Genomic DNA, 24,642 nt, shown 5'->3' on the forward strand with positions numbered 1-24,642 from the left:
TGGCAATACATACTTGCATAAAGTTGCCCCTGAACATGAAAATCTGCAAAATGAGGCCCTGAAGGCACATTAGAAAGTGTGCTGACAATACTACAAGCATCAATTCAAATGCTTATGCAGTGCAAAGCAGAGGATTTTCAGGGTGCATTGTTTATATCATAAAATCCCCTAGCCAAAAATCTGGAAAGCAAGCCAAGAACATCCAATATAACACAACATTGTATTCCATTTTATTGCGCTGTTTAAACTAAAAAAGAAGTATAGCTCATTTAAAGAACTAAAGATCTTCCCCTCTCTCTCCACCCCGTCACTAGATCTTACTCTTTCTCAGTCAGTTTTACTAGGCTATAATTTAAAACACACAGCAAGCTGGCACTTTGGAAAAAAAAAATATTTCTCAGGCCATGAAATACTGCATTACAGTGAGTTTGGGAACCTCAGGTTTGTCCCCAGGAGACAAACTCATTGCTATGAAACAAATGCTAATGAAATCAAATAGACTGTTACGTTGGCAGAAAACAGACACATGGAAAATGTGGCTTATTGTTTTGACTGTTTTGCATAACAAAGTTGACAGCGCTGCCTGTTCCTAATAAATATTACTCTAAATATGCAAACAGATGTGTTTACAGTTGCCTTTAAACTGCTCTGTAAAAAAAAAAAAAAAAAGAAAAGCCTATTGACAAGCAGTTACCAGACTCCTATCACATAACTGTCCTATTTTCAGAATTGAGTTTTCATTTATCGAAAGGAACAGTTATGCAATTGGTGGATATGCTGGACCTCCGTCAGCAGGAACTGTGCAGCTATGGGAAACTGCTACTTTTGTTGTAAATCTCCTGCTTTGATCCCTAGGTTCTGCCCGGAGTCGATGAACTAAGCCATGAAGCTGGCTCTTCTCTTCGTCCTACTGCTGCCAGCATGCTTGGCCAAGCCGTTCCACCAGCAGGGCCTCTTTGACTTTATGCTGGAGGATGAAGGGTCGGCCGATATGCCTCCAACAGATGATCCCGTCATATCTGGATTTGGACCAGTGTGCCCCTTCCGCTGCCAGTGCCATCTTCGCGTGGTGCAGTGCTCTGACCTAGGTAAGCCCAAGAGTATCTTCATAGAGTCTGTACTAACATTCTAGCCACGGGTTTGCAGCTGAGGTGGTGAGGCTGCCAAGCACTGCCACGCTGTAACTGGGTTTTTGTCAAAGAAATATGCTACAGCTATTGTCAAGTAGAATGTACTATATGAAGTAGGCCATAAAGCCCCGACAAGATGGGCATTTGTTAAGACCATGAAGAATGTTTGATTTTTTTAATGTGTGTTTTGTGTATGTATGTATCACTTGTTCTTCAAAGACCACAGATTTCTATTGCAGACAAAATAACTTTTCAAGGCTATTCCTTCAAATACATATTAAATAAATTTGGCAAGGTCAGATGTGGGGATGGAAACATTTTAAAAGGTTCTAAATTGCATGGTCCAAGCTCCAACACTCTTAATCATACTGTCTGGTACCTCAACATAGAAATCATCCCATTTCCATTGGAATACATGAGCATGGAATAACCAAACCTGAATCATATATGCTGGAACCAGTCCTTTGGAGGAAAGGACTTGGAAACACTCCAAAGCAATAAACACGTTTTGGAGCTCCTTATTAAATATCTTTCGTAGACACTGTTCAAGCTGAAACCTTGAGAAACTTTCTCACAAACTCCCCTTACTCCCTCACATAGCAGGGCTCGTCTGCACAGTCAGACCAGCAGGATGTGAAGCCATGTCTGACATCGCTGTATTTGACTTCCCCATGCAAGTAATGAAGTTGACTTCAGTGAGACTGCTCTTGGTTTAAACCTGTATTATTCAGCCTAAGTCAATGCGCAGTGCAGAAAATCAATTAAAGTCGGTTTTGCTCACAAGGAAATTAGGCAATTTATTCAGTGGACAGACAAATAATTTCTCATATAATTTTACAGACTTTTTTTTTTAAGTCTTCTTTCAGCTGTTTAAATGTATAGCTGGGTGTTTCTATTTTCCTGTGTTATAGCATTGGCTTGATAATTGCTGTAAACCATGGCACAAATTCACCAATTAGGACCTGAGTCTCATTGTGGTGGGTGTCATATAATTACAAAAAGGAGAGGGAAACATTAGTTACATCCCTAGAAACTTCTGTGAATTTATTAAAGCAAGCCACATAATTACGCAACAGATACGTTTGGCAAAGACCCAGTGAATAATGCAAGCCAAGTTGCACAAATGAGCACGGACTAACCTAGCCGTGCATTCATAAAGCTTTCACAGTACTGTCCCTGTTGAAAGATATTTTCTTTTTTTACCATTTAGGTGACAGATAATAGCAAACATGGCGTGGGGAGTGGAGAGGAGGTTGCCCCACATGCCATGAAGGTCTTTTATTGTTGTTACACTGGCTAATGCTGATGGAATTTAAGTTATTTTGGGAACTTGTACCCAGTCTGCTTCAATTCTACAGAACGTAAGGAGCTTTCACTTGGTAAAAAAGTAGATATATTCACACAGGGACCCTTTGTTGCTGTACTTGCTCCCATGTTCGTTCAGTTCTCCTTCACACACATGTGGTTTCTGAAGGGTTGCTCTACAGTCCACTCCCTACAGATGCTTCTAGGTTAATAGAGTCCCATACTGACAAGGAGACTCAGAAATACAGCAATTAAGGCCCCAGTTCTGTGTTTCAGAGATAATTTCGAGAGGGGTGATAAGAAAGAGATATATTTTGAGCTTGATTTAAACCCGCATGATGCAGATACTGCAATGAAAAGATTGTGCTTTTGAAGCGGCTGAGCTGATAACATCCGGCCTCTGGGCACGAAGGAAGAGAGATCTCTCTGGGCTCAAAATATGCAGCCCTGAAAAATAAATAATATTTCCCTGGTAGAGCTCAAGGAAGTAATAATCATGCAGAGTTCCCCAGCCTTGGCATTAAGTCCATCCCTGTCAGATGTGGCTATGACAGCCCCTCCTGGGTCATGGCCCAAGTGGGAGGCTCATCGGGGCGCAAGTCCCGTGGCCACCCCTGCAGTAGGGACAGGGCAGCTGTGTGTGCTGCCTGCTCACAGGTAAATCTGCCCTCCGCTCTCCTCTCTTCCAGCCTTGAATCCATTTCTATGTGACTCAGACAAGGTCAGGTTTACCTACTGACTTGAGGATAGCTGGCAGCTGGCTCTAAAATCTCAAAATTTCGTTGCAAACTGTGGAGGTCCTGCCGGGATGACCGAGCATGCTCCTGGGCTGTGGGATGAAGGGTGCTTGGGGCACGGCGATCAGGAAGGCAATGTGCATGCAGGAGCCATGAAACCACTTCCACCTCCCTGCAAACCATCTCTCCTGGCCCGACTTGCCCTTCAGCTCCGGGCTTTTACGACCCAAAAAAATTAGCTATCTCCCTCCCCTAAAATTATCAAATTTAGTCATCTAGTCCCATGGGCACTAATTGAAGAAAAACTGCAGGCAATAACAAGACTCCTCCCAGGGATATATTAAGAGCTTACTAAATTAAGTCCCACAAAGGAAAGTTGAAATCTGGATCAGGATCCTTCCTTCCACCCAGTCTCTGGCGTGGAGGTAGGGCTCTTTGCAGCCATGAACCCCTGGGTGCAGAGGGCATGTCAGAGCAAGGCAGCTGGGGGACCCTAACGTGGGCTACTTATGGAGAGGTTTCCTCTTCCTCAGCATGCTTCTTTTTGTTACCAAAGGGGCATTTGCTATTTGTAAACTCTTGCTTCTTAAGGAAAAAGCCAACTACCTGACACAGAGTTATGTGAGTAAACCACAGGAGAACTATCACATCCAGGGTCCAGAGATCAGGTTTGCCCCTTGTCTCATGAGCACTGGATGGGAATAATAAAAAAAATAATATCCAAATTAATAAAAACAGGGAAAAAATGCCCAGTGGTCCAATTACACTCTTGTCAGCTGAAGTTTTGCATTCCTGAACTTTTAAGCTTCAGTCACATCTTCCTAAGCACATACCTCCGAATTAATTTATTTTGCCTCCAAGCCAAGAGCTGAGTTAGCAGGAAGGAGAAAGCCGTCTTCTCACACCCTGAAGAAGAATTCTCTCCGAGCTGCGGTTACTGACAGATCGAGAGCAGAGCCCCATGCGCCTACCTTATATGAGATGTATTACCTTTGTGCAATAGGCTCAAGTATCTCATCAAGGAAGGCCACCGTGGTATCTCTGTAAAAGTCCTGCCTTTTCTGAATCTGCTTCCTGTTGCTAAAAGGGAGCCACAGGTTCCCTTTATAATCATGCCTCAGTATAAGGCATTACTGTGCCAGACTTGCCATAGAAATCACGAACATCTTCCTTATTAGCACACAGTACAGATGAGGACTAGCTGATATAGCTGGTAAGAGGCAGCTCTTCATGTTTTAAAGTAATAAATACAGGGAAGATATGCAGTCAGTTGGCCAGGCAAGCACACCTCGTAAAAGCCCTAGCAAGGATTAACCGTTCCATTTAAAGTCTCATCCTCCCAAAGGGAGTCTCAGGAAAAGGTTCCTCCCAGAGTGCCTTGATAGGCAGGAGGACACATGTGTGATTACTCAGCCCTGCAGAGCATGCAAAATGCTCCATAAGCGCTTTCAGAGGTGGTCGTCAGAGCTTTATTTCACCTTCAGATAAGTCTGTCAGCCCCTTACAAAGTGAGCAGCATCTGTGTTCTGCAGGATTGAATGAGATCGCCTTCCTTGGAGACTTCACAGGATGTAGGGGGGTCCCTCCAGTCCTCTTGCTGTGAGCATCCATGGAGGTTTTGTGGTCTCCAAAAAGTGTGCAAGAGATGAATGTCAGTAATCAAAGTTCAAGCAGTGTTACAGCTTAAATTGGAATTTTACTCACAGCTCAGAAATGCTGGTTTCTCCATCTGTAAAGAAGGGTATATTAAAGCTCAGCATGGGTGCTGGAGTGTGCGTTTGAAAAGCACTTTGAGATCAGTGGGTGAAAATCTCATAGATACGTAAAGCATTATTCCAGGGATCCAGTAACATGAGGCAGTTTATCCGAACACATAGAGTGTCTAAACTCTATCAACATGTGAACCGTGGTAATTTGACAACAGCTAATTTAATTCTTGACAAAAGATGATTTAACTCATTGTATAAAATCTTCCAGAAACATCTGAACACCCATTTTCTGATCACGACTCCATTTGGGAACCCCATCTCTCATTATAAAGGAAATGATCTCCTTTGAGATATACCTTGATTTGAATTTCTGTTGTCAACATAAAATATTTTTGAAGAAAAATAATACATGCCTCATTGGTGATCAGTCTCAGTCATTTTAGGAGTTCAAGAAAACAGATAGGGTTACTTACTATTGTGTACTTGGCTTTAGAATCCCTGTCATTACTTAAATGTTTACCAACCTTTCAAAACTATAATTTTTAAAGCTAAATGTTTAGCTCAAAATCTTACAGGTTTCTAAAGATGTAATAAGAGAAAGCATGGATCCTTAAATGGCCAGACATCAACAAATATAATTTTTAAATAAAAAAGATTTTGCTAATTTACATTGTAATTGCTGAGCCTTTAGGACAAGTTGTTCCATGTTTTATGCACTTTTTCCTGTTAACAATAAGGACTAGAGACTTATTCCTTTTATGTTTAATAAAAGCTGAGACCCTCATGAAATCCCCTGACTCCATGAAACTTGATCATTTAACAAAAACATTATCAATAAAAATGCAACCATGAAATCTAGGAAGGTATATTGTCACTTATACTGAGAGTAGCCTCTGCAACACAATACCATGGCCTTAAAACTGAAGACTAAATGCCTTTTTGGACAACATTACTTAGACAAACAGAAGTTATGCTGTAATCAACCTTTCCACATGCTAACTGGCTGAACAGTAATACTCTAACACGTTGGAGATCAGACTGGAGGATCTATATGGAGTATTACAGGTATTATCCGTAACATAGGAGTGATCTCGGGTGATGTTAGCTATCTAAGAGTTATCTGGCTCCTTTCACAGCCATGGGGAGAGTCAGGCAGCCACCCCATGGGGCAGTTCATCCTGTCTAAGGTGACAGAAAGGATTCTTGGGAAATTAAGCTGCCAACACAGGGCCCCAGTGACTACTCAAGGCTATACAACTTACTTTCAGATTGACGAAGTTATGTGTGATGAAATTAAAACATGGGAAAAATAAACTCGGGTTACCAGCATTATTTTTTAACAAATTTGCCATGGATTTTTAAAATTTTTGTATATATTCTGCTTATATACAATTTTTGGGATGCCTTGGAAGTTAAAGAAAGCATCAATTAAAGCCCTGTACTCGGTACATCCTGAAAAATTATTAATTCAAGAACCCAATAATTAGAAAACACTCTTGAAAAGTTGTCAAGAAAAAAAAATATATTGACCTGGATGTAGACTGCTTTATAGTAACAAAAAGTCATTAGCTTTCACCAGTGTAACAGTAAAAGACAGGCCTTGTTGCATCGCAGCCTGGATTGCTGATGTTCCAGTTCCAGTTGATAAACATGATTCTAGGTGAAAATTAATCCACTCTAAATACATCCCTTCTTTACTAGCTGCTTACTCCAAGGTAACAGTTACCAACTCTGTGAGTTTTCTTTTTTTTTAAGAAAGCCTAATGGCAGGAATGGAAATCCTGACTGCCAAGTGCAAGTGATACAAGAAGCGACTGTTTTCTGGTTTGCACTGTGACAAGAGTTTATTTTTAAAATGTCCCAGTGCACAAATAAATAGCTGATAGATAGCTAGTGAAATGTGTGTCAATTATTATAAGTCATAGCAGGTGATTACAGTGCTTAAAACATACTAAGTAATAACTGCTGACACCTACTAGCGTTATGGACATCTTTAGTATGTGTATTATCTTCTTAACACTTTTATTACTTGGTAAGACATATAAATATTTAAAAAACTATCCGTGTTTTCACAGCATAAAGCCTGTGCTATTCAACTGCGAAAGGTTCCCAGCCAAGTCTTAGGAAGAGCTAAAGAGTCCAAAGGCTCCTTCCCAATGTTCACTGAGAATCCACTGCCAACAGGGAGGAGACCTAGGAATTTGGCTTCTATGTGAAGCCACCAATGATAACATCAAGGAACTGCCAATACTAACCTCCAGCTACTCAGGAAAACTCTGCTCACAGAGTCCAGTTACCATGGTATTTAGAAAAGATTCTAGTTTTAAGCAGATTTTCAAAACACCTCTTTCTAACACAGACTTGAGAGTGTCCCCTCCTTATCAACTTTGGATGCACTGCTCTGTATTTTGCTTTACCCATATCTGTCATGTGTGAGCCAAAAGAAGATAATCAGGTTACAGAAAAAAAAACAAAAACAAAAACCAGAGTAGTTTTCTGAATATACTTTTATCTTTTCCTAAATTTAAAATCTAAGATTATATCCTTCAAAATATATTGCATTTTTTAAACTTATTTTTCCTGCTTTACCTGCCTGCCCTGACAGACAGTATTGACAAATGCTGGAATTCTAGGTCTCTTTGGTTGTATTGTATTTAAGGTCTCATTCACACAGATCATTCTTGTCCTACTATGTCTGCTATGAAAGCGAAGTAGATAGATGGAGTAGAACTCACTCATTGGCTTCTCTGCAAGCAAAGAGATGGAAACAATGAACACAGGGGGACCTTAACACGAAGGACTGTGTCTGACCGGGGTTTTTTTCCGCAGTGGGGGGGATTGAGTTGTAATTTTCAATTTATGGGACCAATTATGGGACTAGAACAGCTCTGTACAAATGACCCTGTTGTTAGCAGGGTTACATTTGCTACACAGACAACTCTACTGCAGACTTCTTAGGCAGTCAATAGGGAATGAAAAAGGTGATAAGCGGTATTTAAAGAATTTGTTCGTTCTCTGCATACGTGCTCTTAAGTGAGAGGGCACCCAGGAGAGCATCCCATACCAGCTTTGTGTTTGTTTCCTGGGTTCTATTTGGAGTGCTTTGAGTTGCTATAAAAATCTGTTAAGGAGAGGATGCTTGCAGTTTTAATTTCAATGAGAAAAGGAATGCAATATATACTCATATTTTAAAAAGCAGTGAAAACAAGAAACCTTTTCTTCCCACCAAATTTCATGGCAACTTTAGATTTAATGGAAAAGCAACAAATGGACAGATTATTTACAGAAATACTAAAGCATTTGAAACATGTGAAAATGTAAATGGGGCTACAATCTGGTTCTGTAATACATCATCAGCACAACAGAAACATGCAATAGGTCATCCCAGCCCCAGTTTCTGCCTGCACCGTGTAAAATGTGAAAGCCTAGGACGACCTCAGTTTCTACGCTGGACTGCAGGTTTTCCCTTCTATTGCTCCAGTGTGGGCCTCAGAAACTAAACAGGCTCTCGGTGAATTCATATTTTAGGGTGACATGGAAGAGTGTTTGTCGTGGTACAAACTCTTTGCTGAATATCTCTACCTAAGGGATGTAGGAGCAAAGATATAAGCAAGTTAGCCAAACAGGACTAAAAGGCTATGTTATCTCATTCAGCTGTGATGCCATTTCTTTCCATAAGTTCAATTAGTTCTTCAGCATTGATTTCCACACCTTCAGATTGGGAAGATTACACTAATTCTTTACGGCTGGGAAGTAAGAATGGAAAAGGAAAGGCGAACGGTGCTAATAAAGTTTTTATATTAGCAGCAGTCCAGAAAAGAAAAAAAGGCAGATACTAGATACTGAACAGATACTAGAAGAAAAATGAAAGAGGAGAAAGCCAATGGAAGAAGACCAGGATAGGAAGATAGACACGATAGGAACCCTTTCAAGAAAAGAAGGGACAATATGAACGTGGAAGGGAAAACCATGCTTTTTCAAGGGAAGCTATAATAGAAATTGTTAGAAAAGGGGATGTACAGAAAGTTTCAGATATAATTGAATGGAAATTTTACTGTTTTCAGGGTTAGGCGGCAAAATTTGTTTTCTTTATTTTCTCTCTCTATGGCAGAGAGTTTACATCGTCTGTACTGAAGGGGATGACTATTACAGTGATAACTGACCTGGGGAAGGTCACTAAATGACTAATAAAATAAAAAAGTAACAAACCTAAAATATCTAAGAGTTACAAGGATATATACAACATCATCTAGTAGAAAAAGGGAACTAGCAGGTCTGCAGACTCCCTGATTCAGTCAGGATATCCTCTCTCAACATTTATTTAAATGTTATTCGCTATGTCCAGTCACAGCGTCTCCTTCCATTGTTTGCTTGTGTGAAAGTAGGTTGAAAACAATCCTACAACATTTATGAAAAATGGCCATGTTATGTTTAGAAGTACCCAAAATAACCGGGAACATATCTTTGCCCTCAGGTCATAATAAAACTAGGGCTGTTCAGTGGCCATGTGGTCAGAACAGGAAGGGGTAGGTTTACTTGAAACCAGAGAAGATCCACCCCCCCAAATGACTCTTTATGGCTACTCCATTATGTTAGTGCTAATTCTGGTAAATCCCAAAGTAAAGACTGAGGGAGCTACCCTTAAATTGGTATCTGTTGCCTGCTGCTTAAACTACGAACCAGGCAAACCTCAAATTATATTACTCCACAGGCTAATTCAAAATGTAATTTGTTAGATAATGCTCACTTTTCTGAGTCACTGAAATGCTCTCTTCTGACTACTGTAAATACTCGTAAGAAATAAATGTTTCACCTTAATGCATGAGTACTCATAGATAGTGCATCTGCAACTGCATCCACTTTAACTGAAGCCATTATGCACATGGTGCTGGCAGATTGCATGAATCACACGCGACGGTTGCTGTTCTCTGATGGGATGTTTTATGTCTGTAACCGTGACAGTGGCAAATGTAAAGCTGGCAATTTTAGGAGCTCTGAAAACTCATATTTGATTTTTTTTTGTTTTACTTAATGTCTTAATCCCTGAAGTCTCATGACTATTTCAAAATATTTTTAAGCCTTTTAAAATACTTCTGTACTTCTTGAGAAGGCATATACCTTCCAGACCTTTGAAATGACAAGTCCCAGAAAGTTAGAAAGAACACAGAAATGGAAGTTGCTTGATTTTTAGTTTCAAGAATATATCATTACTCTTAGGTATTAGCTTTTGGGGCCGGGAGGCTGAATCTGTCTGTACCAAAAATGTGACTAGCACTGAAAAATAATTTATAACATCTGTAGCTTGCAATATCCGTTATACTTTGAAATATGTGTTCACTACACAGAGTGGGTGGAAATAGAAAAGAGGAGTTATAGCAATGCACTAATTTTTAAACGTTTGCTAGGGCCTTTACAATTCTCACTACTATCAGAATGGAGAATTATGCATTTAATCATAATGTGTGAATGTGTTTCTGTTTTGCTGTGCTACTCGCTGTGTTCTGGGAAGCAATGTTGTACATGTTTGGGAAAAACCCCAGTGTAGTAACATGTCAGTGATTGTGAGAGGCCACCTCAGCATGGGGTGGAGTTCATAGAATCATAGAATCATAGGGTTGGAAGGGACCTCTGGAGATCATCCAGTCCAACCCCCCTGCCAGAGCAGGGTCACCCAGAGCAGGTTGTACAGGAACGCATCCAGGCGGGTTTTGAATGTCTCCAGAGTTGGAGACTCCACCACCTCTCTGGGCAGCCTGTCCCAGTGCCCTGCCACCCTCAAAGTAAAGAAGTTCCTCCTCATGTTCAGTTTCTTGTTTTTTCCTATGGGAAGGGAAAGAGGTATACAAAAATAATAATCTGTGATAAAAATAAGTCCAAAATAGATCTTAATGGAACATGACTCTTATGGATTGTAGAGAAGAAAACAAGTCTGAAAAATGGTTGTGAATTACCTTTAAAGAGATGTATTTTAAGAGTCTTAATGCATTCCAATGGGCACTGTTTGGTTTTTTTTTTAGCTCTTAGAAAGATCACTTGAGATAAATAACTCTTTAATTTTTCAGTCTTTTTTAAAAAAAATATTGCTGTTGATTTCATAGCAAGCAAGGGGAAGGTGGAGAACAAACTTTTACTTTGAAAGTGGGAGAGAGAAGGAGGCTGTAGATATTTCTCTGTTAAGAGAGACAATTGTTTCTTATTTTATGGATGGTAGGACGCAAATAATGAAATTACTCATATTTGCAAATCCCACACAATAGAGAACAAATTTCCAGTAAATACTGAAGCACAGAGCCTGGGAAAGCGTCAGTGAACTTTTCTAAGTCAAAGCATTCAAAGCTGTGTTAAGCAACTTGCCATCCTTCCAGAAAGCAGTCCTTGACTCCTGTTATTTTCCATGACCAAGTATCCTGACCCTGTAAACGTGCCGTTTGCCTCATTCACCCCAGAGTCCACTCAGGGCATTACTAAGGGCATTGACCCCCCGTGGAGGGTTGCTGCCCGTCAGTGGGATGCGGCAGGGCTGTACTGGGAGCAGGGGAGAGCCCAGAGCAGCCTGCACAGGCAGCGCAGGCAGCTGCTGGAGAAGGCTGCCTCCGCCGGGAGAGCAGCCGCTGAAGATCACGGTTGGGAATTACATGTAGCTCAGCCCAAATTCCTCAGCTGGCAGCAGCTGTTTGTGGAAACTGAAGGAGTCTTGAAAAGAGCCCCATTTTATGGCCCCTGTGATAATAATCGTGAGTGTTGCAATGTAATAACACATGTATCTGAGCTACAGCGTTCAGATATCTCTCTGCCTTTTGGCCCCTTCTCTCCAGCTGGGGAAGGGAAGGTTTATTCAGAGCAATAAGCCCCATCTCTGCTTGTAAAACAGATAGGTGGAGGGAAAAAAATAAAAATACCCCAAACAAAACAAAACAAAAAAAATCAAACCACAAGCTCTGTTGCGTTGTTAAAGTTGTTTAGAATTGGCACTGTTCACATATTTGTTATTTTGACTATGTGGTCTCAATGTTGCAAGGATGCAATTCTCAGGGAAGTGTCCTCATCTCTGGGCTACAGACTCAGACTTCCATTTGCTTAGTCTCCCTCGCTGGCCCCATAAATCTTACATTCCTTTTCTGCATAGTCGTACGGCTTCAGCAGAAATGTGGCCCCGTGCCAAGTTGCAGACTAACTTGTGGCTCTCACTTCTGAGAAACTGGAGCAGCGGACTGAAACCCCTCCATAGCGAGAAGGGTTCAAAAGCCACCCTCCTCCTTTTGTGGGTTCAACAGTTCCACGGCTGCTTGATCACAGCTCCTGTAGCCGAGCAGGTTATTCCCTCAGCTGCAAAAGTAATAAAGCCCGTCTTGTATACCAAAACCCCTAACCTCCCTTAGTCCTCACACTGTTCCCAAATCCTTGCTACATCTCCTACACCTGTTTGGCTGTCTAAATGGCACTATATGCTAGTTGGGCTGGTGCAGTGCTACACAGGAGATGGCTAGCCACTGATTGCTGCTCTCCCAGGGACTGGGTAATAGCTGAATTATACTGGTCTTGGCTTTTCTCTGCCTAATTTCTGGTCTCATAAAATCTCCAGATCCATCAGCCTTCTGTCCTCTCCAGGAGGTGAGGCAATCACAGCTAAACAGCCAGACACTGTAATTTGCTTAAGAATTTTTTTTTTTTTTAAAATCTACACGCCACACGGATAGGATCCCACAGAGACAAGCCTGATTTCTGCAAAGTTACCTTCTCCTCCATCCTCCCACTAAGGAGGGATTCCTGGTCCTGTTAACCTCTCCCCACCAAACGTCTTCTAGGTGACTGTAGATGAGCCTTTCAGTGCTTCCAAAAGTGAGTGTGGGCCCTTGTTGTCTGCATGAAAGAAATCCGTTGATGATCCAGCTCTGCTGGATTTTGATAAATACATTTTGATTGTGTTTGTTATTCCAAAATTCTGTGGTCTAGCGACTAGTGTAAGAAAAAGTTCGGAAAATTTCTGCCAGGGATAATAGAAGTTCAGCTGATCCTGACTAACAACAGGAAATAAATCAAGCTTACTTACACACTTTTTCCATTTTGCACTTCTGTTGCATCTTCTGTCTTTTATGTGTTTTCAGATGCAGGCATTTTTACACACATACATGTGCACTGGTGGGAACCGTTGAGTGCTACAGGTTGATAACGTAGAACAGAAGGAAATTTCTACTTATAGAAATCTGCAGAGAATAATACAAATTTTACCTGTGCTGTAGGAAGTGATGGCTGTTCAGCTTCTGTAAGGAAGTCATGACTCCTCCCAGAGAAATACTTAAGTGCAAATTGAAATGGTCTTTGTGACTAAGGATACGTGAATGGGTCTATTAAATCCCTTATCTTTCCAGAATCTTCAGGCTCTTAATTTCAGTGTAAACAAGGATATTGGAAGGGTGGAGCTATACCATTTCTACTTATTTGTGAATAAGTAGAAATTTTAAAAAAAGTATTTACCAACTTAAATAATAACTGACTTAGTTTTATTCAACCAAAATAAATAAAGACATATGTATCTTCAAATTAACATACGGTGTGAAAGGCAGAAGAATCTAAATCTTTAATCAGTTATAAATTAATGTTAGGAACAAGAGGCCTGAAATATTTCCAGGGAACTGAATTATAATCTGTGTAGCACTGATTATTCACATAAAAAGTCATCCTGCTATGAGAGATTTTTCATACGGCTTTTTAAGAAGCAAGCTTTAATGTATAAAAAAATAACAGCCAAGAGCTGGAATACTTGTGTGAACTGTTCTTAAAAAGATTGAGAGTTGACTCAACTGACATTTCGAAACACCAGTTCCCCCTTTCAGTTGCTATTACATAAATTTCACTGGAGGCATTTGTAGGTGGACACGCAGTCATACTGTACAACATGGCTTCAGAAGTATATGAGCATCACTTGAGTTTCTCATAAGTTGTAAGGACAGCCCACAGTTCCCCTCTGAACTTCTCAGTCTCCCAGACAGAGGAATCAAAAAATCCTCCTAGGAAATAGTAATTCTATCTCAGGAGCCAAGATGCATTTCAACTTCCAGTGGGATTATCATTTTCTTGATTCAGTTTAAATTCTGTCATGCTGTTGTGTTCATTCAGGCTTCCCCATTCGTCTAAACTGGCTGTCTATTGACCTGTCCTGACCAGAAAGGTTTGAAGGTTTGTTCTGCAGACCGAGAATCTCCAGCACAGGGGCTAGTTTGCACTACACCAGTGCTCCTCCTACATGTGTCTATCTGGAGATACATCTACCTGTATAGAGACATGGACCTGCAAGCTGAAGCACAGCCCTTGAAGCCAATGTAGATGTGACAAGTGGTGAAACACTTGGATCCAGTCCACACCTCAAACACATTCAGGTTTAGTCCTGAATTATTTAGCTGCTGATTTTACAAGGCAGTGTCCAGATCCACCCATTCATAAACTTTTCCTCCGCTGGAGAGTTCCAGTTGTAGCTTTCAGCTGGAGGATGTACTAAACTGCCTAATGGTAATGCAATGTCTCTTCAGCATCTGGGGTGCATCCTGTACTCCACCATGCTTTGCTCTCCCAAACTCAGACAAAGCAAGAAAAAATTCAAATATAATTTCTATAGCTGTTTTCTGAAACATTTTTAAAAACAACTTCAGGAAATGCATAAAAGAATATACATGAGATAGGTAACAAAACAAGTTTAACGCTTTCAGGGATGGCAAATCTTTATTCTTTGCATGCAAAACTAATTACTGTATTGTATATCCTTCTAGTTTCTAGTACAAGATAGGAAGATTTTATAAATCACTTTTCACAAATGGATATCTGATTGTTAAATTTGTCTTACCCTTATAATATGAAACATTTAAAGGTTAACTTCATTGCACTGAGAAATTGTCAGTTCTACCTTATTCGGGGATAACACTTTAGCTTTTAGAAGCTGACATATGAAGCTTGAAATGTACAGTTGGAAATTTAGTTTGAAGTTTAGTCTCTGGAAAATTACCCCTTCAGTGGCAATCCAAGTGTTCTTACAAAGTATGTTCCAAGGACATCACATAAAGGACAGCTGTATAGCTCTCATGTGCCCTAGTTTCTGCCGTAAGCAGTTATTTACAGTTACCAGTCTACTAATATAAATATACTGACAACCAGAACATAGTGCTATTACTTTGAGTGCAAATAATTAAACCTTTTTTTTTTGTATTTATATGTGAAAAAATCTGTAAAAGTTGCTAGACTGTAAGAACTTCTTGTAACAAAATTATGATCTTGAAAAAGTAGTGCTTTTTGGGAGAGAATTTTTAGTTGCTGACATCATTCCTGTCCGCTGAGGACAAAAACTGTCCAAAGACAACCAACATACAAATTATACGGTATCAGATTTTTATATATTTGGAACTCTAGTCCTAAACTTCTGAAGGTAATGAGGGTTTTGCAACTGCCTTCAGTAAAAATGAAGTCCACGCCTGAATGAGGAAAGGTTATTTTAGTAATATGTAGAATCTTGATCTGTATCATATATTCATGCACCGAATATCAGTAAGGTAAACAGGATGAGATGTGAGATTTGGCTTTTGTCATTTTATGTATGGTAGAAGCTTTTACTAATTAATCCCAGGCTAGATGATTGTGCTTTTTAATACTTTTGGACTGGATTAAAACTCAACCAGGTTAATCTATATTGTACTCAGTTTTAATAAATATCAGATCCAAATATTTTAATAATTTTTTAGCTAATGTTAGAGAACTTATGGGTCGGAAAATAAATTTGAAATAGTAGCTAGGATGTTTTTTAATTCAAAACTGAAACTTTTCTAATGGTAGAACAACAGAGTGTGATCTATACAGACTAATGTTATGAATTCAAAAGTAAGATTAAAAGAAGCAAGCACTTCTCAAAAGTTTGGGTCTCCTGCACCCATATATAGATAACTAAAAAAGCAATCTTGTTTCCAGAATGTGCCAAGCACCAAACAGCTGTAACAGACACCAGTGGGATCTGTGAGATGCTCAACACTTTGGAAGATTCAGACCAGGCACCTAAAGATGAATTTGAGGCCTCATCTGCATGCAGATATTTTTAAGACTATGACCAAATCTATAATGAATTCTTAGTGCATCACTAATTGTAGTAAAAAGCTCCAGGATACATCACTGTGGCCTCTCTAGAGTTTATGGTAAAGTTTTATAGTAGTAACTATAGAATAGTGCTCTTTATGTAGGGTAAAAGGATTAAATATAGTACCAAACATATACTTCTTTTCATCGTTTGCCATAATCCTTCCAAATTTTTTTTACTCTACATATAGATATATATATATACACACGTATATTCTGTAAAGGACTGAAAGAGAAGGAATTCTACTTAACATTGGATTTTGAAAGAGAAACCTACATTTCAGGTGTGAAAACACATTTGTGATGAACGTTAAACATCACAGAATCACAGAATTGTGGAGTTTGAAGGTCACCTCTTGAGTTTGTCTACTCCACCCCCTTGCTGAAGCAAGGGCAGCTAGATCAGGTTGCGTAGGGCTGCGTCCAGTTAACTTTTGAATATCTCCAAGCATGGAGACTCCACAGCCTTTGTGGACAAAGCATATATGATCTCTGGGCAAGCATATCTCAATGTGTTTGCAGTGCCATGCTTGAGATTAAAATACATAGGTTAAAAAAGTTAAAATATATAGGTATATATCTTTCACCTGAGAACAGTATCACACAGTCCACCATCATACTGGGGAGACACTGGTGATAGTTGCAGTGAGATCTTTCCCAGGAGAGTTCAAATATAGCTTCAGAAATATTTGTTAAAAACTTTACTGGTAATAAGAGAAGTCCACTTCTGTTAGATGCCCATATAGAGACTTTATTAGTTTCTATAATTTTTTTTCTACCAACCATTCATTTAGCATTTCACATTCTGTTAAAAAAAAAAAAAAAGACTAGTTAGAAAAAAACATTAAAACATTTTAATTTTGTGGTAAATCAGAATGACTATAAAAGATTTGCTCTATTCCAAGTCACAGTATGAAAGGAAAGCTGGGTAAAGCAAGTGTTATTTAACACTAAATAATTTCATTTCCATGACTTCATCGGACTTACATATCAGCTATTCAGAAAATAGTCCCAAAGAGAGTCTTTAATTTAAACTGTCTGATGTTCTTTTGGCAGTTGTAGGGAAACCAAGAGATTTGTTCTCCAGAAAACTTGGACATAGTTTCAGATGAAAGAAAAGGGGGGAGGTGGACTGGTTTTTTTTAAGGTGGACTTTACTGCAAGTTATTCAGTTACTGTCAAACAAACAGTATTTTTTCTGGAAATGATTATAATTAACTATCGTACTTCTTTCAAAAAAGCCCACTACCTTTTAAATAGCAGGAAATGTTCTCTGTCCACAAAAGCTAACACACAGTGAAATTAATAAATACCATACCTCTTTCTGAAAGCAATTTTTATTCACACAATTCAGTGGAATTAAATGTGTTGGAAATAATTTTCCCAAACTCAATCCTTCGCTTCAAGCTATAACTCACATATATTCTCAGAAAAGGGCATAATGGAAATGTGACTAAATAAATTTTGATTTGTCATAGCAAAATAAAACTCCCTTTGACTGGCTGGAGACAGAAATACTTTAAGATAAGTCTTCTTAAGCTTCTTCAGGAAATGAGTTCTAGAAATGGTGTTTACTGAAAGGTAAATGCTGCTAAGGAAAGTACTAACCCCTATTTAAAGTTTCTTTCAAAGCCAATTATTTATTCCTTTCACTGTCCCTAGGTTTGGAAAAAGTGCCAAAAGACCTTCCTCCTGACACAACTCTGCTGGATTTACAGAACAACAAAATCACTGAAATTAAAGAAGGAGATTTCAAGAACTTGAAGAATCTTCATGTAAGTGTATAAATGAACTACCATTTCCCCCCAAAAAAAATAAATGGGGACAAATGTGGTTTTGGCCTAGTACTCAGTTTTTTAAGGAAAACTGATGAAATACTCTCTGATCTTCCTCCACCAGCCCAGTGTGTTTATTTCCTTTCCCATTCCTCTCCTGCAAACTCTCTTCTCATACCACAGAAGTTTCTCATCTCTTTTCAGCTCTTCATACCTGTCTCCTGTTCGTTCGGTCTCCTGATCTCCATTATAACTTCTCTCACCTATTTATGTATGTTTTTGGTCCCTTTGGCACAGTGACTAGGTTATTTCTATTTAAAAAGCAGATCTATCTCAACCCTGCCACCTCACTCACTTATTACCGTATTCCTTCCCCTCCCACCTCTGAGCTCACAGATTTTTGTATATACCATGTTTGTTAGCAGTTTTTCTGTAGTAATTTTAGTTTAAAAATCTTTTCAAATCGATCTTCTGCCCCCTGCACTACAATGAAATTGTGTTCTTGCAGTAACCTTCTCCTAGCAAAACTCCATCCTCATCCTCCTTTACCTGTCAGTCTCTTCCAACACCGCTGTCTGTTTTCCTCTTTGCTGAAATATTTTCCTTCCCTGGTTTCCGTGACTGCCCTTTTTTCTGGTTCACCTCTTCTTTTCCAAGTTTCCATCAGACAACTACCTTCCTCTGTTTCCAAATTTTTGTTTCTCTGTCTGAGGTCCTCCTCCCCTATTTCTATACTTTTCATCAACATCTTAAAATTTATACCTCATAGCCTTGCCTCAATTTTGTTGAAATATCTCTTTCTTTCCAGATCAGAAAAAGGTTATTACTTCTCTGCCTTTGAAAGTAATACCCCAACTCAGGCATATTTCTGAAATATTATTTTTCTAGCTTTTCACCAACTCAATTTATTCTGTGTATTATTCCATTTGTTCCTTTTTGATTATAACCAATATAAACTACTTGGCTTTGCTTTCTTGGGTCCTTATAGCCTCTTTCTATTCTATTGTTTTCATTCACAACTAAGAAGCCAACTCCCACTTTTTATCCGTTCATGATGCCAATGCCATCATCCAAACAAGCACTGTTTAAAAAAATAATCTCCATTCAGCCACTCATAGTTGGAAAAAAAATCCTATAAACATTTATTTCCTTAAATACTTCCAAATTCCCTCTTAAATTTTTCTTTTAATGCAACATTGAAAAGAAAATTTTTTAAAAAATTCTAGAAATAGGCACAATGCCAGACTGTCCATAGTAGAGGGACCTGCATGAGTAAATCATGATGAAGTTCATGTTATCTAATTTTAGCATAGATGTCTATAGTTAAGCTAATTACATAGATAACCTCTACAGTCAACTCAGAGAAGTAGGTATTTCTACATCACATTTCATCTGACTTGTTTCAGAATGGGATGACTTGTGTCCCAGAATTTTTTTTTTCAATTCCTCTGCTTGGCTGCTGAACAGATTGGACACCCTAATTCCTGCCCCACTTGTTTTGGTTTTCTTCCACCTTGGAGAGAAGTCCTGTGTCTTCAGTGAAGATCATCTGCAAAGTGCTAAAAAAGAGAAAAGACTTGTCAGTGAAATTAATCTTTTTGCAATCTTTCTTCATGACACTGCATGAAATGAGTCAGACCATGGTATTGCAGATGAAAAGCACTGACCTCAAGGACTTCTGCATACTTGGAACTCAGTCTGGGTCTCTGTTATACATCCTGCTGTGAATTAAGCTGCTGTGAACGATGTTATCTCATTGAGGTTAACTCTTAGGATTTACTTTATTTCTTTTATTGCAGTAGATATAATTTAATAGTGAATTAAATAGGTAACTCTTCAGGGAAGAGATAATTTGTTTGTCTAACTCCCAGAAGTACCCAGTACATGCTTAGGGGCCAGTGGAAATCATACAGAAGAGTGACAACAGTAACATCCGTTTTAACAAATTACTTTCAAAACAATACAGTTTTCCTGGATTTACTCAGGAACAAAACCCGATCCTCTCATCTCCTCCCCAAAATAATATTTTAGTCATGCAGTACATTTATGTAACTAGGCACCATCTTTACTCTCAGCAGGCATCATTCTTATTCTTTTGTAATATCTGGGAATGATTCCCATTCCCAACTTTGCAATTAAATATTCTTCAGAGTCATAGTGAAAGGGGAATATTGTTTTTAGATAAATATAACTCAAATGCTTTGTTGTTGACAGAGCTCCATTGTCACTTTTGTTTTAAGGAGATATATGTGTGTGTGTGAGACATATGTATAAAAATATATATATAATGTATATGCTTTTAATCATATTCCCTGATAAACATGGCTTGTGTTAGCGTTACACTTGACAATGTGATGTTCAAGAGTTTCTAGGCTTCTTAGACTTTACTAAACCTTCTTATACTCTACTAAAACAGCAAGGTTTACATAAATAATTACTGTTTCAAAATCTAAAATTAACCTCTTGCATGAATTTATCACTTAAGGGAAAAATTCCTTAAATCCCAATTTTCATAGCTCTTGAAAAAAATGAACAGTATATTCAGTTTATTCCTTTTGAATATGCCTTTTAAATTCCTTCCTAATTTCTATAGACATCACCAACCCCATAAGTAATAGTTTTAGAAGGGATTTTCATGAATAAGTTGAGTTGAACATAAATTTCAACTTGTACTGAAAACCAGATGAAGTAAGGAGAAAAGAAAGGATCTACCTATAATTTCCCCCGGCTTCTCTTTCAGCACAAAAGTATCTGCTTATGCTCCGAAAAAGAAACAAAAGGGTAGTAATGCGTACTTAAAAAAAAAAAAATATTCTTTGTATCAGAAAATTTTCCTGAGTAGGTAAAAGAGAAGTTAAAATTTGCAGCTGTGGAAATATGGCAAGCAATTGGAAAAGGATGCAACTAAGGGAATATTTATCTGCAAATAATAGATGCCTGCCAGAAAACACCAGAGTCAACAGTTTTGGTGTACTTGATATTTTTATAGTTTTAAATTCATCCAGGAAAAAGTGTCTAAAGTTGTACTATAAAAACTCACTGACACTTCACACTATTTAAAAATGAAAGATAAGATATATTTTTTTACTGGAGGACTTGGGAAAATAGGGAAAAAAATCAAGACAGGCTTTTTTTAGGGCTGAGGACTGAGTTTTGCGGTTTCAGAGAACTGTCTGCTATTATGTAAAAAAATTGCTTGTGATTTAGACCTGTGGCAAAACAATCAGCGAGGTGCTGTTGGAAAAGCCAGGAAAAAAATCTTCTATGAAACCATGAGGATTTTCCAGGCAGACTGACACTTCTGGATAGAGTACAGTACTTTGACCCCATGGACACAATAAAGAATCCAAAATACTACATGAGCAAGCCCTCATGCAGAGTGAAGGAGGAGTCTACAAAAACAGCACAAGGAGTTGCATGCTGTGTGGCAAAGCCAAAGCAAACCAGCATAACGCCTGGCACTTGGAAAAAGAGGTAAAAGAAACTACTGTGTACTAGATCACTATATGAACAGCACAAACAAAATAGCAACTGCCTGCTTTTCCAATGGGAATTTTTCAATGGCACAGTGTCAGTGCAGCAAAAGAAGACAAATGCACTATTGGCCTGAAATCAAATGGAACATTGCTTCATCTAAGCTGGCAGAACTATGCAAAGCCATGATGGTGCATACAACAGTGCTAAAACCAGTTGTATTTATACCGAAAGAAAAGCCCTGCACGAAAGAGATAAAATATTTAAACTTGGGACCTAAGGTTATGATATATCCACACTAAGGGATTATCAACACTAAATGTACGGGCAAATAAACTGAAACACTGGAAAAATAATGTATTACATTTGAAAAGTTTCGTGCACTTTTTTTTTTTTTTTTTTTTTTTTTTTAAAATCAAAAGGAGGCTCCCTATGGAAGGACAGGAGCCCAGATTAACTGAAGAAAAGTCTAAGAACATCTTCCAGGGATACAGAAAAGCTCCTAACAGATCAAACAATATCAATGAAAGAACACAGTCTTCTGATGACTCATTACAGCCTCAGCTCCCTTTTCCCAGGCATAATTAAAAGAGATGTTAAGTAAACATAATGCTGTGCAAATTGCAGAATGAAGAGTCAGTAACCATCAAGATACTGTAAAAAACCAAAGACAGATATCTCTCCAGTTTTTACCTCTGAACTCAACTCCCACTATCATCAATGGCAGACATTCTTAACAGGACTGGGGAATACCATTTTTTAAATTTTTTGTTTCCACTTGGTGCAGCTGTAGGTTTCTAACAAATATTCTGAGAAGAAAAAAAATAACCTTTCTGAAATGCAGCACTCCCTTAGAGAGCTCTCATTTCCTCAGACTCTCTTTTACATTGTGCTCAACACACAATGAAATTTTCCACTGAAACAAGCAAAGTGCAATACACAACACACGTGCAAAATATTTTTATTGTGCAGAGGGTAAAGAACTTTTCATGCAAGGAAAACAACAGAAGAAAATGCTTTTAAGTCCTTAAAATTCTGGAATCAGCGTACTAAGCTAATGAAAAAAGGAAATTTTAAAGAGTACAACAATAAAGTACACAAGCAAATTGTGATAAAACGAATAATGAATAACTAAAATGCTTGCCTCAGTAGACAAGGACAGGGTTGAAAGATTCTGTAGAAGTCTAGAGCATTAGGACTATTTTTTGTTGGAGCAGGAAAAAGCAGAGCCAGCTGTTCCCTGGTCACGTGTGCAAGTCATGTAACACAATACTTATCAGTGAGAGCTCAAACTCACGCGAACTGGATCTGCAGCAGGCTTCTTGGCTTTGCGAGATTATTCAACAAGGTGCTGTTGACGTGATCAAACAGCTTTCCACAGTCGTCTTTCATTTATACTGGGGGCTGTTGTTTCAATGCCTTGACACCTCCTTCCCTCACAGTTCATTCATCTCTTCCCTCTTGTTTCTATGTCATCCCTTTTTCCTTGCCCTTCTTAGCTATGTCCACTTGATCCTAGGTCTGGTAGGGTTACTACCAAACCCTACCAAAGACTTTAAGTAACAACAAATAAAGAATAATTGCACCATCCTGGTTTTTTATACCTTTACCCTTTTCCTGCCATAACTGTAGATCAGGGGACCTTCAAGAGACATAACATCTGAAATTCTGTTCAGAGACCTCCTTGGATTCAGGGGCTCTTGGTGCCTTCAAGTTTATGAATGTTTATGATTTTTTAAATTAATTTAAAAATTAATGCTTATTTTGTAGAATTCTGTCTCCTGGTATGACGCAATTAGTGAAGAATGTCAAGTTCTCTTTTATATTTTTGGTGTTCTTTGTTTTGGTTTGGTTTGGTTTTTTTTCCCTTTTCCTAAGTGTACATCCACTCCTAATAATTTGGCAGAAAAGCTGGACTATATGTCCAGGTTATGAGTATGACTTAACAACTAAAACCATAAGGCAAACAAGAAAAGCCAAATTTATTATTATTTTTATTTGGAAGCCTGACTCCTGAGCTTACAGTTCTTCAGGCATTACCGTTCCTAGCAGAACTGTAATAAAAAACAGGTAATAATGCAATACATAACCCAGGAAATTAAAGAAATTCCATCGGGTCAGCAGATTGACTTTTCAGTTTAAACCCTGAAGGACACATGCATCATTAAAGATTTGATGTTAGGTAAGAGTACCATCCCCAGCTGGCAAAACAGATGTATCACCATGTATTACGTCTGATAACAATTTGCTGATCATTTTACAGTTCAATTCTGATTTTGGCAAGGCTCTCCCTTCAACATATTCTAAACTAAGAAGACCAGAAGTAGGGATGAAAACCACTCAGAACAATCCCCTGACATTCTCACATAATGGAGTTTTACACAAAAAAATGCAATCCCCTGCTGCCCACCCCCAGACAGGGCAAAACCTGTAAGTTTTGGTAACCCCCAAGAAGAACAACCCTACGTTAGTTCCTACATGATTGCCACACGCTCCCTCTGCAGTTTGTCAGGGTGTATTTTGACAAAAGCCTGCCAACAAGTGTTCCAAAATTTTCCTGAATTGTGAATCCTCCTTTTTGTTTTGGGAATAAATATTTGAGGTAGAAACCAGGCCAGAGGGAGCTAAATGGCCAGACTCCCACTGACTTCAACTGAGCCAACATCTATTCCTGTCATACAGTGACTTTTATTTTTTTTTCTTACTACTCTAATATCAGAGGTGTTTCAGTAAAAAGTAAACAATCTTCGGAGCAAAACCTGGATTTTTTTTCTTCTCTGAGCACTGCTTAAACTGCTGGTCATGATAAGGTGGTCTATAGGTATTACCACAGTGACATATTATAACAGAGTCAAGGTTTACAGTGCAATGTTCACATGCTATATATGACAAGGTAAAATGACTTTATCTCAAGCAAATGAGGATAGAAGCTAAATTTTCTCTTATCCATAGAAAATTGCTATGAGCCCTCGAAGCCTGACTAAGCGATGACTAATGCTCGATGTATTTGTGCCGGTTTGTTTTCCCTTGCTTTCTTGCCTCTTTTCTTACCTATGGCTAAATATCTTAGCACCCATACCAAGTCATGCTGAAAGTTGTGCATTGGTGTGCTCAGCATTTTGTATCAGGACTTGGTGACACGTTTCGCTTTTTTTTTTTTTTTTCTTTGGGGGTACATTTATTTTAAGAGAAATATCCTTTTCTCCACCAAAAATGGGAGTGTGGAAGAAGATAGATTTTTGAATAAAAGTGCCGATTCCTCTAGCTCTGTTCTAGGCTGTCACGTTTCTTCAATCTGCCAAATCATTTCATACTAGCAGCATCTCAAGTGCTGTCTGTAGCCAAGGGGCTCCACCACTTCCAGCACTTTGAGGTTGACCCTTATTTTCCCCTCCAAGTA

General features: G+C 38.7%; 1 protein-coding gene across 1 annotated transcript in view; it reads left to right on the plus strand.

The window, feature by feature from the left end:
* DCN (decorin) overlaps nucleotides 1-24,642 on the plus strand; it is a 40,259-nt gene that overhangs the window by 3,439 nt on the left and 12,178 nt on the right. The window contains exons 2-3 of the mRNA XM_054184014.1: nucleotides 856-1,088; nucleotides 17,656-17,768. Of these exons, the coding sequence (XP_054039989.1) occupies nucleotides 884-1,088; nucleotides 17,656-17,768 (318 nt within the window). The 5' untranslated portion in view covers nucleotides 856-883. The remainder of the gene's footprint in view (nucleotides 1-855; nucleotides 1,089-17,655; nucleotides 17,769-24,642) is intronic.

The sequence above is a fragment of the Rissa tridactyla genome, chromosome 1, assembly GCF_028500815.1.
Source record: "Rissa tridactyla isolate bRisTri1 chromosome 1, bRisTri1.patW.cur.20221130, whole genome shotgun sequence".
NCBI lineage: Eukaryota > Metazoa > Chordata > Aves > Charadriiformes > Laridae > Rissa > Rissa tridactyla.